Source organism: Mandrillus leucophaeus, unplaced genomic scaffold (assembly GCF_000951045.1).
Source record: "Mandrillus leucophaeus isolate KB7577 unplaced genomic scaffold, Mleu.le_1.0 Scaffold53, whole genome shotgun sequence".
NCBI lineage: Eukaryota > Metazoa > Chordata > Mammalia > Primates > Cercopithecidae > Mandrillus > Mandrillus leucophaeus.
The window spans coordinates 2972290-2990093 of record NW_012105697.1 but is presented as its reverse complement, the minus strand read 5'-3'; the positions used below and the strand labels follow the sequence as shown (position 1 = coordinate 2990093).

The following is a 17804-nucleotide window of genomic DNA, read 5'->3' as shown; positions in this document are numbered from 1 at the left end:
TTCAATCACTGATACCCTTTCTTCCAGTTGATCGAATCGGCTACTGAAGCTTGTGCGTTCGTCACGTAGTTCTCATGCCATGGTTTTCAGCTCCATCAGGCCATTTAAGGACTTCTCTACACTGGTTATTCTAGTTAGCCGTTCGTCTAATCTTTTTTCAAGATTTTAAGCTTCTTTGCAATGGGTTCGAACTTCATCCTTTAGCTCAGAGAAGTTTGATCATCTGAAGCCTTCTTCTCTCAACTCGTCAAAGTCATTCTCCATTCAGCTTTGTCCCGTTGCTGGCAAGGAGCTGCATTCCTTTGGAGGGGAGAGGCACTCTGATTTTTAGAATTTTCAGCTTTTCTGCTCTGTTTTTTCCCCATCTTTGTGGTTTTATCTACCTTTGGTCTTTGATGATGGTGACGTACAGATGGGGTTTTGGTGTGGATGTCCTTTCTGTTTGTTAATTTTCCTTCTAACAGTCAGGACCCTCAGCTGCAGGTCTGTTGGAGTTTGCTGGAGGTCCACTCCAGACCCTGTTTGCCTGGGTATCACCAGCGGAGGCTGCAGAACAGCAAATATTGTAGAACAGCAGATATTGCTACCTGATCCTTCCTCTGGAAGCTTAGTCTCAGAGGAGCACCTTGCTGTATGAGGTGTCAGTTGGCCCCTACTAGGAGGTGTCTCCCAGTTAGGCAACTCGGGGGTCAGGGACCCACTTGAGGAGGCAGTCTGTCCGTTCTCAGATTTCAGACTCTGTGCTGGGAAAACCACTACTCTCTTCAAAGCTGTCAGACAGGGACATTCAAGTCTGCAGAGGTTTCTGCTGCCTTTTGTTTGACTATGCCCTGCCTGCATAGGTGGACTCTACAGAGGCAGGCAGACCTCCTTGAGCTGTGGTGGGCTCCACCCAGTTCGAGCTTCCAGGCTGCTTTGTTTACCTACTCAAGCCTCAGCAATGGCAGGCACCCCTCCCCAGCCTCACTGCCGCCTTGCAGTTTGATCTCAGACTGCTGTGCTAGGAATGAGCGAGGCTCCATGGGCATGGGACCCTCTGAGCCAGGCGCAGGATATAATCTCCTGGTGTGCCGTTTGCTAAGACCATTGGAAAAGCGCAGTATTAGGGTGGGAGTGACCCAATTTTCCAGGTGCCATCTGTCACAGCTTTGCTTGTCTAGGAAAGGGAATTCCCTGACCCCCTGCATTCCCATGATGCCTCGCCCTGCTTCGGCTCACGCTCGGTGTGCTGCACCCACTGTCCTGCACCCACTGTCCGACAAGCCCCAGTGAGATGAACCCGGTACCTCAGTTGGAAATGCAGAAATCACCTGTCTTCTGCCTGTTGTCCCATTTTAATGACCATGCGAACCCAGTGTTTAGCTCCCACTAATAAGTGAGAACACATGGTATTTGGTTTTCTGTTTCTGCGATAGTTCGCTTAGGATAATGGTTTCCAGTTTCGTCTGTGTTGCTGCAGACGACATGATTTTGTTCTTTTTTTGGCTGCATAGCATTCAATGGTGTGTACACACCTCATTTTCTTTATCCAGTCCACTGTAGATGGGCACTTGGGTTGATTCCATGTCTCTGCTTCTGTGAACGGCGCTGTGATGAACATACGAGTGCATGTGTCTTTTTGGTAGGATGGCTTATTTTCCTTTGGATATATGGTATCTGCCTTTTAAATTCAACCTTAGGCTACCAAGATTCTTATATATAACTGTAATTAATTGATTTCTTTCTTTTTTTTTTTTTTGGAGTCAGAGTCTTGCTCTGTCACCCAGGCTGGAGCGCAGTGGTGTGATCTCGGCTCACTGCAAGCTCCACCTCCCGGGTTCATGCCATTCTCCTGCCTCAGCCTCCTGAGTAGCTGGGACTACAGGCACCACGCCCAGCTAATTTTTTGTATTTTTAGTAGAGATGGGTTTCACCATGTTGGCCAGGAGGGTCTCCATCTCCTGACCTTGTGATCCGCCCACCTCAGCCTCCCAAAGTGCTGGGATTACAGGCTTGAGCCACCGCACCCGGCCAGTTAATTGATTTCTATTGCTAGAATACTATTTCATTGTATGGCTATACCATATTTATCTCTTCTACTGTTAATGAATGTTTGGGTTATTTCCAGATTTTGGATGTTCCAAACATGCTATTATAAACATACCTACCCATCCATGTCTTTAAGTACACATGAGCAAATATACCTAGGAATAGAATTTTGGGGTCAAATAGAGATGAGAAGGGTGGTTATCAGAGGCTGGGAAGGGTCGTTGGGGGGCTGGAGGGAGGTGGAGATGGCTAATGAGTACAAAAAAAAAGTAGAAAGAATGAATAAGACCTACTATTGATAACACAGTAGGGAGTCTATAGTCAATAATAACTTAATTGTACATTTTAAAATAACTTAAAGAGTGTAACTGGATTGTTTGTAACTCAAAGGATAAATGCCTGAGGGGATGGATACCCCATTCCCCAGGATGTGCTTATTCCACATTGCCTGCCTGTATCAAAGCACCTCATGCACCCCAGAAGTATATACAAGTACTATGTACCCACAAAAATTTTTAAAAATTAAAAAAATAATTTCTGGATCAAAAATGGTTTTCCAATTTACATTTCCCTTAGCATCTCCAGTGGATCCATGTTTTATATAATACTTGGTATTGTCCCACTTCTTAATTTTTACTCAGTTACTTAATTTTTACCCAATACTTAATCGAATGGGTACAAAATGGTATTTTGTCATTTTGATTTTCATCTCCTTGTTTATTAGCAAGATTGAATATTTCTTCATGTTATGAGCACTTTGTTTTACAGGTGGTACCCTGAGGCTTAACCTACCCAAACTCACAAAGAACCAGAGCCAGGACTCTGATTCCTGAGGCTGAGGTATACTGCTGAGCTTTTAAGTATTTGCATGCTTGCATTCTATCTTTATAAAGTGGCTTAAAAGGCTATTTCCCCCTCAACCCAAATCTGTAGTAATTAGCAACAGGAACTGTTTCAGTAATGTTCCCACTTCTCTCAGACTCTAAGACAAAGCAAGATGCAATGCCAGGTGCCTGTGGCTCTGCATTAGAGCACGCGGAAGCTCTCTGCTGGTCTGAATGCCTGCCTCATGTTCAGTCCTCTCATCACATTCCTTCTCCTGTCTCTGGGATAGTTCCTGGACTTCAGACACTTAGGAGCATTTCTGGTGTTTGAGGAGTTGGTGACGTTTGAGGATGTGTTTGTGGACTTCAGCCCGGAGGAATTAAGCTCCCTTAGTGCTGCTCAGAGAAACCTCTACAGGGAGGTGATGCTGGAGAATTACCGGAACCTGGTCTCCCTGGGTAAGTATGCCTTCTCCACAGGACTTGGTTTCTTCCCACTAGGGCAGTGGCTCTCAACTCCTTTGTGTCCTCTCATCAGTAATGGCGGTTCAGTATGTCAGTGAGTCTCAACCCAGGTCAGAGGCAATATTTTAATATTTGAATATCAAATTCACTGTGAATTATAAAATAGCTAACATTTCTTGAGCACTACATATGTGTCAGGCACTTGTGTAAGTGTTTTACATATTCCGACTCCTTGAATCCCCACACTAGTCCTATGAGGGGGAGGTATGCCTATCGTTGTTGTTATTATCGACATTTTTAACGTTGAGGAAACTGAGTCATTGGAAGGTTAAATTACTTGTCGAAAGCTGGGATTTAACCCCAAGCAGACTCCAGAATCTGCTCTCTTAAACTCTGATGTGCTACCTGACAGGGGTTTGCTCCACCAGTTCTCAGCACAATGGAAGGCTCTAAATGATGTTTATTGAATGAGCGAAGGAATTGCTAAAACTTCCAGGAGCTCCAAAGACTTCTACTGGCTTGAGTTTTAACAATCAGAGGTTGCCAATCTCTCTGTACATGCAGAGGCAAAATTGTCTTACCTGTTCTCACAGGTAAAGTTGAAAGTGAAAAGTGAAAAGTTTATGTTGCCGGTGCCAACATCCTTTTTCAGTGGCTTTTTTGGGGGCTTGAGGTCTCCTGAAAAACAGAATCCGAAACAAATGCTGTTCCACTGGCAGTAACCTGGTGAAGTCAGAGACCTAGTGGGAAAACACACACATCCTACCTCAAACCTAGCACAGGGATGCATACGTTTAACTCTGGTTCTTATCGGTTACCAGGAAGTACATTTTCCAGCATATTTTATACTCTTCTCTAGCTTACCACATTTTATGACTTAAAATAGAGGGGGAATAGTATCAAAATAGAGGAAATAAATTAATTTTATCTTTCCAGCTCTTATGCAGTGACCTGGAGGCATTTCTATCTTATGAGCCCTTGGCTTCTTTAACACTAAAGGTTTCGTGTTAATAGCAATCTTATATGTCACCTGGGACATTGTCTTCCTAAGTATGGAATGAGTACAGTGAGCTAAATAGAAGATTATTTTAGGCAGTACATGGACAGCATGACATAATCCTTCAATCTGTTGGTGAGAAAAAAGTTCTTCTAATTTTCTTTTAAGCCTTCTGACTCTATCAAGTAGAGAATATCAGTTTGTTAGCGTGTCTCTCTATCTTATTATTCTTCCATTTTAGCAAAGAGAGAGCAGACATCAAACCCTGAGTGTCAGATAGGCAACAGAAGCTAGCTAGCACTCAATAACCTTAGTTTCTGTTATATTTACCATGATGTTACCTTCCATTTTTTGTGCGTGTGGGTGAGTGACATTGGTTTCCATTTATAGGGTTGATATAAAGCTTCCATTGAAAATAAGCATATTGGCCAGGTGCAGTGGCTCATGCCTGTAATCCCAGCACTTTGGGAGGCAGAGGCGGGCAGTTCATTTGAGGTTAGGAGTTCAAGACCAGCCTGGCCAACATGGTGAAACCTCATCTGTACTAAAAATATGAAAAATTAGCCGGGTAGTCCCAGCTACTGGAGAGGCTGAGGCAGAAGAATCACTTGAACCTGGGAGGCAGAAGCTGCAGTGAGCCGAGATTGCGCCACTGCACTCTAGCCTGGGTGACAGAACGAGACTGTCTCAAAAAAAATAAAAAATAAAAAATAAAATAAGTGTATTTAAGTTAACAAGAAAGGTGATCTAAAGAAAAACATTAAATAAATACTGAATATGACTATAAATGGCACATAGAAATGCCAAAATGCAAGGGTCATTCATTAACTTGTCAGTGAATTCAGATGTACAAGGCCTGGTATAGGCATTGGGGTTACCAAATAGATGACATTTCCCATTCTCATGGATGTTATGTTTGAGTAGAGAGAGTCAGACAGTAGACAAATAGATAATAATTTGGTGTGCAAATGATAGAAGTTTGGGAAACAAGGAACTAAGGGAGGGGGAGGAGCAGCACTTCAAGACAAAGAGGCAGTGGACGTTATCCCAGGAAGGAAAAGAACCAAACTGTTGACTTTTTGAGCAGCTATGTCAGATTCTTGGTGCTGAAGTGTAGAGCTCAGCACACTGCCCTCATGCCCCCTTTTCAGTCTTCATAGCAGAGTTGTTCAACCTTGGCGCTCTTGACGTGGGGCCAGATCGTTCTGGGCTGTGGAGCTGTCTTGCAGAATGTTGAGCCGTGTCCCTGCCTCCAGCCGTACTAGACACCAGGAACCCCTCCCGCTGCTCCCACAGTTGTGACAACCAAAGATATCTCCATACATTCTAGATGTCCCTTGGGGGTAAAATTTCTGTAGGCTGGAAACAGGCTACATTTCACTCCTGCGAGAGTTTATTCCTTCCTTATTACCCCAGAGTCTTTGGGACCCCGGGTTGGGAGTTACTGAAACCCTGAGTTCTGAATCTTCCTCTCCAACAGGGTACCAGTTTTCTAAACCTGACATTATCTCACGCCTGGAAGCGGAGGAATCACGTGCAATGGAGAAAGACAGCAGACATACAGTGATTTGTCAAGGTGAGTAGTGAGGGGTGTAGGAGGAGGGACCAGGAAATGCTAGTCAGGGAGCTTTCCTCAAAGCCCCCTGGGCTGGTAGGTGCTCTCACCTCAGGGCCTCTTTCTCCTCACTACTCCCCTTCATCTCCTTTCTGGAGCTCATCTCTTCCTGCAACGTCAGTTCCTGTCCTGCTCAGTTCCAGGGTGGCCAGTGTCCTTTTACTCTTGTGTTCCAGCCCTTCCATTCACTTATGCCTTTCTCCTTGCAGCTAGAAAATATAGATCTTTCCTCTTTAACTGAGACAAACAAAAAACTGGCCTGATACCACTTGTCTTTCTCACTGCCCTCCACTTTCCCTCACATCAGCTCCTCAGACTTGTTGATACCCAGAGGCTCCCTTCCCTTTTCTTCTTAACCCCGGCCCTCTGGTTTCCATCCCCCTACTTCTGCCAACATAGACACACGTATACGCTCTTTTCTGAAAGTTCCACAAAAGGTTCCCACTAGCATCCTTATGGTTCTGGAACCATAGACTTCACGTCCTCGAAACTCTATGGCTACAGTCTAATAACACTTACCATCTTCATGAAATCCCCTTCTTTGAATTGGGTCACTATGTGCATCAGCTGGGATCACTGTTGTCCTTCAGTTGCAGTTAACAGAAAACCCACACCCAAACTGGCTAAAGTCATAGAGGGATTATTAGCCTATACTACTGATCAGCTGGTCTGTATTCAGGGACCCAGTGAAGTCATCGAAGACCTAGTTTCATTTTCTCCTTCTACTCTGCCTTCAACTCTGACAATAAATCCTAGATGCATTTTTGTTGTTGTTGTTGTTCATGTGCAAAGAAGGAGCAAGAAAGAGCTGGTGTGTCCAAGACGCATTCTCAAGAGAGAGGAAACATCTTTTCCAGCTCTGCTGATTTTTCATTGTTCCATATCGGGTTGTATCCCTTTCCTGAACTAGTAGCTGTGTCCAGTACAGTGCTGATTGACACAGCCCTCCTCCACCTTTTTCTGTGTGAGTGGAAAAGGGATGTCCAAACAAAATGCAAGAAGTTACCAGGAAGACTCCTCTCTGTTTCTTTCATTGTCTTCTCTTCTTTCCCTACTCTGGTTTCTTCATTCATTCAGTCATCCCATAGATATTTATCAGGCTTCTGTGGTGGACCAGGTGCTGTCCTAGCATCTGTGGATACAATAATGAACAAGACAGGCAAATCTTTTCCTTCATAGAGCTTGCATTCTAATGGAGGCAGTAGTTTTTAAAAATAGACAAATAATAACTGAATGTAAAGCAGATAGAGAATGAGATATGGGAGGTTGCTTAAGATGGAATAGTCAGAGAAGACCTCAGTGTGGAAGACTTGAATGAGATGAGGAGCTGAACCATGTAGAAATCTTGAGGAAGACTGTTACAGGCAGAGCGAACAGCAAATGCGAGGACCCTGAGATTGGAATGAGCGTGGGTGTTCCAAAAACAGGAAGAAGGGCAATATGGTCTGAGTTAAGTGGAAGATAGAAGATGAGATCACAGAGATAGTCAGGGGCCAGCCCACTTAGGAATATGTTGAAGAATTTTGTTATAAGTGAGATGCAAAGATGGTGGGAAGTTTTGAGCAGGGAAATGAAATAGTGTTATTGACATTTTAGAACTTTACTGTCCAGTGCGGTAGACAATAGGCACATGTGGCTACTTACATTTACACTAGTAAGAATTACATAAAATTTAAAATTTAGTTCCTCAGTCACACAAGCCACATGGCAAACATTTGATAGCCACATGTGACTAACGGCTACTGTGCTGGACAGCAAAAGTGTAGACCATTTCCATCAGCACTGGGAGTTCTACTGGGCAGTGCTATTCTAGAAAGATCCATCTGGTTGTCCTACGGAGAACGGGCTTTAAGAGGAAAAGCCAGAGAAACCAATTCAAGAGGCCATTGAAGTCCACCAGGCTAAAGATGATGGAGGCTGAGGCTATGGTTGTAGAGTGGTCAGGTTTGAGGTATTCCCTGAAAGGAGAACTGGCAGAACATACTGAAATATTGGATGTACAGCAGGGTAAGGAAAACAGAAGAGCCAGCGAGGACTAGGTGTTCTCTTACTCTTCCGTTCTTGAGTGTTCTCTTCAAAGACCACTTCCCAAAAGAGTCAATCCATTGTGATGGGCCCAGCTATCCCTCTTTTCCTGATGACTTCCTAAGCCGTGTTCTGGCTCTGCTGTTTTACCTGTACTCTGTTCACATACTTTGAGTGTCTGCCAGGATGCAACCACTGTGTTCATCACCTCTCTTCCAAACCACAGTCTTATACTTGACTTCCTGGGCTTCAGTATTTTTCCTACCAGAGAGTTGCCTTTATAAAGCATGGACTTTTTTATCAGCTTCTTACCTCCGTCAAGATAAAATTCAAACTTTCAGCAAAACACTGAAGTTCCTCCCAGTCTGGCCTGAAATTTGCATCCCAGCCTCATCTCCTACAGATCTTGCAACTAAAATCCTGTTTCTAGCTCCCCAGGACTGTATACTTTCACAGTTCTATAGCTTAGCTCAGGCTGTTTTATATAAACTCGCCCCCCTTCCCCGTTTGCTGAGGCCAAATGCTGTCCCCTCCACTAATCATGTCCTGTTCCTAAGTGGAGTCAGTTCCCCCATCTCTGCTCCTGTCGTCATTTATAGTCCGATTAGAGTCCCTTTTACAGACCTCTGACCCATCTGGTTAGATAATGCCTTGCACTAAACAGGCATTTAATAAATATTGAATTAAAGGGAATTGGTTGGCAGTGTAGATTGGGGTAAAACAAGAGATTTGGAGCTAAGAAAGGAGAATCTTTATTTAATTCTGAACAAGAGGTTGTTGACCTGTTTACTCCAGTGTCTCCTCAGTAGTCCTGAAGAACCACAGTAATAGATATTCTAAAAAAAAATGTTTCATGGCAAGATCAGTTTAAGAAATGCCACATTCTGTACCTTCCCTTTTTGGGGTTCGAGGTGCATATTAAAAGTTCTGAATCCTACAGGAATGAAATCTGCTTGATTTCTTGATTTGTGTCATACAACATTTCCCAAATTAACTTGACAGTGGAACCCCCTTCATGGTAACAGCTATTTGTTTTTCAGAATATTAGCGATCTGCCAAACATGGTTTGGAAAATGCTGGCGAACCCCAACCCCAGCTCTTTCTCTGACTTCTGCTCATTCTAACTCTGTACATTTGTGGCATCTTTTTGACACGCCATCCTCCTGGATGATATTTTTTCTGCTTCTTCCTCACTCTTCCTTGCTTACTGTCTTTTCTTTTTCTTTCTTTCTTTTTTTCTTTTTTGAGACAGAGTCTCACTCTGTCGTCCAGGCTGCAGTGCTGTGGTACGATCTCGGGTGAACCCGGGTGAATCCCGGGTTCAAGCGATTCTCCTACCTCAGCCTCCTGAGCAGCTGGGACTACAGGCGCGCGCCACCACGCCCAGCTAATTTTTTGTATTTTTAGTAGAGGCGGGGTTTCACCATGTCGGCCAGGATGATCTCAATCTCTTGACCTTGTGATCCGCCTGCCTCAGCCTCCCAAGGTGCTGGGATTACAGGTGTCAGCCACTGTGCCTGGCCACTTACTGTCCTTTCTGTCCTTTTCCCATTTTCTCTTTAGGTTTTCAGAAAACTCTCTCAACCTCCATGAGATCTGTTTGTTACCCTTGGTCTCTTTATTTCTATTATATTCGTATGTCTCTCTGAGTAAAAAGAATAGAGGAATTTTTACTTTTTTTTTTTTAGATTAGGAAAAGAGACCTGAAACCAAAGCACTAACTCCAGGGCAAAGCCTGCCTATAGAAATGTCATTACTGGGGGGCAGGAAAGGATAATTTAGCAGTAGGTAACTTCTGGCATGTCTCTGCAGGAGAGGCTCATGACAATCCATTGGAACCACACCAGGGCAACCAAGAGAAACTTTTGAGTCCTATAAAAATGAATGACCCCAAGACCCTCACTCAGGAAAGAAGCTGTGGCAGTGATGAATTTGAGAGAAGCTCTACTCTTAGTGAACAATCCGAGGATCCTCTAGGAAAGGATCCCCAGGAGGACACTGCTCCTGGCATATGTACAAGTCCCCAGTCAGCTTCCCAAGATAACAAACACAACAGATGTGAATTTTGCAAACGAACCTTTAGTACTCAAGTAGCCCTTGGGAGACACAAACAGATCCATACTGGGAAGAAACCCTATGAATGTAAACAGTGTGGTAAAGCCTTCTATCTCATGCCACACCTCAACAGACATCAGAAGACCCATTCTGGTAGGAAGCCTTCTGGCTACAACGAAGGTAGAAAGCCTTCCATCCAGTGTGCGAATCTCTGTGAACGTGTAAGAATTCATAGTCAGGAGGACTACTATGAATGTTTTCAGTGCGGCAAAGCTTTTCTCCAGAATGTGCATCTTCTTCAACATCTCAAAGCCCATGAGGCAGCAAGAGTCCTTTCTCCTGGGTTGCCCCCCAGCAAGACATACTTAATTCGTTATCAGCGGAAACATGACTACGTTGGAGAGAGAGCCTGCCAGTGTTGTGACTGTGGCAAAGTCTTCAGTCGGAATTCACATCTCATTCAGCATTATAGGACTCACACTCAAGAGAGGCCTTACCAGTGTCGGCTGTGTGGGAAATGTTTCGGCCGACCTTCATACCTCACTCAACATTATCAGTTCCATTCTCAAGAGAAAACTGTTGCGTCCAATCACTGTTGAGAAACCTTCAGTCACAGCACACACGTTTCTCAACATTTTTGGCTTCATCCTAGAAAGAGTGTTCTGAATGTGAGAAGGCCTTTCACTAGCCCCGACACCTTTTTAACAACTTGAGAATTCATCAAAGTGTGGTTAAAAAAAAATATTGCAAGGATGTAGGAAAACCTTTTTCCAAGAGGGGATTCCTCAGATGTCATACAGGTGAAAAGCTTACAAAGAATATTTTTGTTGCATAGGAAAATAGCTAATAGATTTTACCTTTTTCAGTGTTATTCATCGTGAGGGAGGATTGCCCTCATTTCCTTTTTTTTTTTTTTGAGACTGAGTCTCGCTCTGTCATCCAGGCTGCTGGAGTGCAGTGGTGCAATCTCGGCTTACTGCAAGCTCCGCCTCCCGGGTTCACGCCATTCTCCTGCCTCAGCCTCCCAGGTAGCTGGGACTACAGGCGCCCACCACCATGCCCAGCTAATTTTTTGTATTTTTAGTAGAGACGGAGTTTCACTGTGTTAGCCAGGATGGTCTCGATCTCCTGACCTCGTGATCTGCCCACCTCGGCCTCCCAAAGTGCTGGGATTACAGGCGTGAGCCCCCGCACCTGGCCGCCCTCGTTTCTTTATATCAGAATGGATTCATGGATATGTATTCTATGGGCTGTAATTCAGCACTGTCATTTATTTTGTTGTTCAAATGGCTGTAGCTTTGGCCATTGGGAGTTCTTTCAAGTTGGCTCCTGTGCCTTTTCAATTAGCTCCCACCCTTTTCAGGAACCACTTTCTTTCTACATCTTCCATAATTTTTCTCCCTTCACCTCCAGGAAAACCCTGTCATGTCTTTAAGGTAGTTTCTACCTCATTCACTCTCTCATGAAATCCACTTCTCTCCCCACGGTCAGAAGGCTCATAGCCTGATCAGTCTTTTATTTCACTTCTCCTGTTGCCGTTTTTGCTAAATCTACATTCTGCTTGAACTGTTATTTACTTAACATATTTTTAATGGACTCATTTATGTTTTTTAAACTTCAGTACCTCTACTTAAAAAGGAAATTTTTAAATCACCTCAGACAAAGGGTTTTACTCACACCATAACTAGACTTCCCTGATTATCCCCCAAGATGTCCTTGGACAGTCAGCTTGTTTCAATCTGGATCTAAACGTGCCCCCCAGATCGCGTTTGGTCGTCTGAGCTCTTAAGTCTGTTAATCTAAAGCAATCCCCTCTCACGTTGTTAAGGCCTGTGTGACCCTGAGGTTAATACAGAATTTCCCTCCTGTTCCTACCCAGTTCCTGATACGTCAAACAGTTTAGACATTCCTCTTCATGTTTACATTTTTAAATTTAGAAGAACTCATTTAAAAATTCTTATATTTCATTGTGGTAAAAACCACACAAAGCTTAGTGTCTTAACCGTTTTTAAGCATACAGTTCAGTAATGTTCAGTATATTCATACTGTAGGCCGGGCATGGTGGCTCACGCCTATAAATTTAGAAGCACTCACGTTTTAAGGTTTTTAGTGGTGATGCAAGTAATATAAATTCCCAGAAGAACACTAGAAATTATGTTTGTTTTTTCTTTGAGTATTTCTATTTCCCCCTCCCAGATATACTTGCTGCTAAAAGTTTGTGCCCATTTTTTCTTACACATACATCTCTGTATAGCTTTTAAAAGTTATATTTTTAGGCTGGGCATGGTGGCTGATGGCTGTAATCCTGGAACTTTGGGAGCCCAAGGCGGGCAGATCACCTGAGATCAGGAGTTTGAGACCAGCCTGGCCAAAATGATGAAACCCCGTCTCTACTAAAAATACGAAAAAATAGTCGGGCGTGGTGGCACTCGCCTATAGTCCCAGCTACTTGGGAGGCTGAACCACGAGAATCGCTTGAACCTGAGAGGCAGAGGTTACATTGAGCTGAGATCGCACCATTGCACTCCAGCCTGGACAACAGAGCGAGACTCTGTCTCAAAACAAAAAAAGTTTTATTTTTATGAAATGAAATACACTACCATAAACACTGTTTTGAGGGCTATCATTTTCATTCTCATATATTGTGAACATCTGTCCATATGCAGATATACATTCCTAAGTTTCCTTTCAGTACTTGGTTGCATGGATGTGTCCTCATTTATTTCATCTGGCCTCTCAGGGTTGGAAACCAGGGTTGCGTATAATTTCTCTCTTTTTTTTTCTTTTTGAGATGGAGTCTCGCTCTGTCGCCCAGGCTGGAGTGCAATGGTGCAATCTTGGCTCACTGCAAGCTCCACCTCCTGGGTTCACACTATTCTCCTGCCTCAGCCTCCCGAGTAGCTGGGACTACAGGCGCCCGCCACCACGCCCGGCTAATTTTTTTGTATTTTTTAGTAGAGATGGGGTTTCACCGTGTTAGCCAGGATGGTCTCGATCTCCTGACTTCATGATCCGTCCGCCTCGGCCTCCCAAAGTGCTGGAATTACCGACGTGAGCCACTGTGCCTGGTCAGTTTATCTTATATACACGTTGCTGCTATAGTTACGCTTCCACCCCTGTAGCCCTTGAGTTTTGGGGTTTTGGCATTTTTCCTTATTGATTTGCTCTAATGTCTTTGCATCTGGTCTTGTTTCCTAAGAGGAAATTCTCAGCAGTGGAATTTCTGAGCCAAAATGTGTGTATCTTGAAGGTTTTAGAAACACTCCTAGCCTCATCCTAGCAGGGTTTAAAAGTTGTATTGATTTTTTTCTCTAGGGAAGGACTATAAACCACTTACCTCTCCTCCACAACCCTCTTCTCCTTGAAGAATTTGCATGATGATCCCATATTAGGATATAACAGGATTTAAGTCAGGTCTGGAAAGAGCCACAGATTAATTGAAGTCTTTTGTTTGAACTCTGATTTTTAACATAGTTTTATTAGGTATTGTTTCCTCACTATACAAATAATATTAAGCATATTAAAGAAAATTTTGCAAAACAGAGAAGGCTAATAAACTTCCTAGTCGTTCTGGGTACGCAACTAGTACAAGTCCAGGGAGGTAGTTATTTCACAGGTAGAAGAGACCCTTGGCAGAGAAGAGAGAGGGTGGGTTTTGGAGCCAGGGAGAGCTGAGGTCAAATCTCAGGGTCCTCCTTAGAGGCTGATTATATCTCGTTTTCTTAGGAAATGGGGATCCTCCCCTGGGAGAACCATTGAAAGGCCTAGAGTTCATCTATAGAAAACAGCCTAATAGTGCCTGGTATTTAGAAGGCACTCAGTAACGAGTAGCTGCAATTAGGGAATATTTTAAATTAAATTAAATTTAATGTAATTTTAATTTTAATTTATTTTATTTTTGAGATGGAGTCTTGCTCTGTTATCCAGGCTGGAGTGCAGTGGTATGATCTCAGCTCACTGCAGCCTCCGCCTCCTGGGTTCAAGTGATTCTCCTGCCTCAGCCTCCTGAGTAGCTGGGATTATAGGTGTGTGCCAGCACGCCCAGCTAATTTTTGTATTTGCAGTAGAGACGGGGTTTCACCATGTTGGTCAGGCTGGTCTCAAACTCCTGACCTCATGATGTGCCTGCCTCAGCCTCCCAAAGTGCTGGGATTCCAGGCGTGAGCCACTGCACCTGGCCTAAAATTTATTTTTAAAAACGTTTTATTAGCAGCGATAAACTAGAGTTGTAAACCACAGTTAACACATCAAAATGCAACGACATTTTAATCATATTTTAGTATTTTTTCTACAAATAATTTTTTCTATGTGTAGGTTTTTAAAAATAACATTACAAGTTTAAAGTTCTTTTCTGATTTTGTGACAGTTTTTAATAACTTTGTATAAAACTCTGATTAACAAAGCATAAAGTACTGTATTTACAGTTCTTTTTAGAATCTATTTCCAAAAAGTTGTTTTACTAGATGGCATGTGATGAACATTTCTAAGGCCCTTGAAAGATCCTGCTGAATTTGTTTCTGGAGGGGCCCTGCCATTTGTAGCCCTCAGCATAGGGAAGGCCAGAGGTATGAAATAGGTGGTAAACCATCCTCCCTCTCGAGTCCCTGGCAGGCGTCGTTAACCAGTTATCCACTCTCTGGTTCCAGTGAACCTGAGGACAGGGTTGGGATCTTTCTCAGCACAGCACCCAAGGCAAACAAGACACGCTAAGCAGTTTTTGTAGGTGTAAAGAACTGCCTTTGTCGCCCTGGAGCCAAGTAAATACTCCCTTTAAATAACTTTGCCAGCACTGGGTATGTATTCACTTAAACAACCACCAAAAAATCTTTACCTATTTGATAAACCCAAAAAGTGATTATTATTAACAATAATTAATCCATGTTTGCATTATTATGCATTTTTCTCCAAATAAGTTTTAAAAACTTCTTTATGTATAACCTAGGCCCTTTAGCTTTTTTGTCTTCATGCTTTTTCTTACTAATTTGTGTGAACTCACTTTCCTTTTTCTTAAGTACACATTTCTGATGGACTAATGTTTTTTTCTTTTTAAAGTAATATTTGACTCATTAAAGGCAACTACTTTACAGAAACGTAGATCTCCCTCCCTCCCTCTGCCCCCGAAACAGAAAAATACACTATAAACACCATTAACATTTTAGTCTGTTTTCTTGTAACTTAAAATTAATGACCAGATTTATGAAGGTAGCTGCCTCTGGGGAGTGGCTGAAGAAAAGATCTCTTTTTCATGGTCTATACCTGTCCACTTTGTTACCCTTGTGACTGTATTACCCTCTGTTGCCCAGGCTGGAGTGCAGTGGCACGATCTCAGCTCACTGCAGCCTCCATCTTCCAGGTTCAAGCACTTCTGCCTCAGCCTCCCAAGTAGCTGGGACTGCAGGCGTGCACCACCCTGCCCGGCCTTTTTTTTTTTTTTTCTATTTTTGGTAGAGATGGAGTTTCGCCATGTTGGCAAGGCTGGTCTGGAACTCCTAACCTCAGGTGAGCTGCCTGCCTTGGCCTCCCAAAGTGTTATGATTACAGGCGTGAGCCACTGCACCCAGCCCTGTATTAACCTATTTTTAAGGTATTCATAGATAGTTGTCATATAGCTGTGACCATTCCATGTGTGCAATAGTACACCTTGTTTTTCTACCCAATCTTATACCTAAAAAACTGCTTTCATCACTCATCTATGGTTATCACCTCCTTAACAGTTGCACAGCATACCCAGTGCTTTCTATGTATGGCTCCTCCTCTGTTTTTGGGAGGTAAAATTTCGTTTCAATTTTTCATAGTTATAAATATACTATAATGAACATTTCGGTACTTAAACATTTTTCCAAATGTAAAATTTCTTTAAGATATGTATTTGCCAAAGAGGAATTGCTGGGTCAGAAGGTGTATAATTGCTTTTAAGCTTTTTGATATATCCAAGTTCCTTTTGGGAACATTACATCAGTTTGCACTGCTGCTACTGCTAGTAACGCTTGGGGGTATGTGTTCCTCACACACACCCACTACCCTCCACACCTTCCCCCCAGCTGGCATTATGTATTAAGAGCACTTTTCATTGTAGGGTGTTTAGTAGCAACTTTGCTAATAGGGGAAAGGGTATCTCATTTTAATTGTCTTTATTTGATTTTTAAGGATGTTGAACTTTTTCCTGTAAGCTTCTTAAGCCATTGTGTTTCCTCTCTTTGCATTGTCTTTTAATCATTTGTCTATGTGTCTTTAATAGCTTCCTATCAATTTGATCCATCTCTTTGTGTAATAAAGATTTAATTCTTTGTTGTCATCTTGGCTGCAAATGATTTTCCCTGTTGGGCATTTTCTTTATTTTTTGAAAATGTTTCAATTTTTATATATTTCAGTCCTTCTATTTTCTTCCAACCCTACAAAATCTAACCCTCTGTAAACATTAGTGTTGTATTCTGGAGTTTTAAAAACATACTTTAGTCATTCTTGAATTTACTTGGGCATATGGTATGAAAAGAGAGTTAATACTATTTCTCATTGTTAATTGCCCCAACATTATTAGTAAATTATAAATAGTTATATTTTATAATGTAGGATCTATATTTGGACCATCTATTTGCTTTTATTGGCTTATTGCCCTGTTTTATCCTAGATCTATATTCTTTGTAATTTTTGTAGATATATTTAATGTTTTCCATCATTGTGCCTTTAAAAAGTGTATGTGTATGTATACATAAACTTATGTGAAGTTATATATGTACATTTCTGTTATTCCAGATTAAAATTTATCTTTAGTAATCAAAAACCAACCTTTTGATTATTATTGCAATGAACTTATAAATTAGGGAGAATTAACATTGTTGCATTTAATCTTAACATCCAGGAATATGATACTGTCTTTTCATTCATTCAGGCTTTTGTATCAATCAGTAAAGCTTTATATATAGTTTTCTTATCAGAATGTCACAAGTTTTCCTTAGTTATTTCTGCCTGTTCTTGCAGTTGTGAGTTTTCTTCTATAGAGTTTTTCTTATATTTCTCGTAAAAAGCCAGCATCTCAAGAATAGGGTCACTTCAGCATTGCCAAGGAATTCTGAAATTTTAGAACCAGACTAACTACATTTGGCTGCTTTATTAGCCTCCCAAGATCATCTCTGCTGGCCCCTGTAGGATCCTGAGTTTTCAACCCTTTCTTGAAACCAGTATTTCTCAAACTTTAATGTGTAATATGGGGGAGACAGGCAATAAGCAAAATAAGGTGGTAAATGCTATGAAGAAAAATAAAACCAGGAAAAAGGGTAGGGAGTTACCATGCAAGAGGGCTCATTTAAGACAGGTTAGTCCAAAAAAGGCTCTCTGAGGAGATGGCCTTTAAGCAAAGACCATCAGATGAGAAGCCGGGAGTGGTGGTGCATGCCTGTAATTCCAGCTACTCTGGACGCTGAGGCAGGAGAATCACTTGAACTTGGGAGACAGAGGTTGCAGTGAGCAGAGATTGCGCCATTGCACCCCAGCCTGGGAGACAGAGCGAGACTCCGTCTCAAAAAAAAAAAAAAAAAAAAAGCAAAGCATGTCCAATGTGGTGCCTGTGATGCTCCAATGGGCTGGGGGAGGTGCCGACACACGCCCAGAAAATGCTTAAGTATATTCACCCCGGGGGAGAACCTGGGGGATGGAGGAGTGCGTTTGAGTTTTTACTGTATGCCAAGTGCTTATACTCTCTGTTCACAAAAACTAATGATAACATTCTGTTTCTGGAAGGGCATTTTCCAGATGTGACTTCAATGGATTCTCAAACTGGGAAGGCAGGCATTGTTAG

The 17804-nt window shown here is 42.5% G+C and overlaps 1 protein-coding gene across 1 annotated transcript in view; it reads left to right on the top strand.

The window, feature by feature from the left end:
* ZIM2 (zinc finger, imprinted 2) overlaps positions 1 to 10741 on the top strand; it is a gene marked incomplete at its 5' end in the record, with an annotated part of 28145 nt that extends 17404 nt beyond the window's left edge. The window contains 3 exons of the mRNA XM_011997039.1: positions 3143 to 3311; positions 5795 to 5890; positions 9767 to 10741. Coding sequence (XP_011852429.1) covers positions 3143 to 3311; positions 5795 to 5890; positions 9767 to 10608 — 1107 coding nt within the window. The remainder of the gene's footprint in view (positions 1 to 3142; positions 3312 to 5794; positions 5891 to 9766) is intronic.
* Positions 10742 to 17804: the final 7063 nt, after the last annotated feature.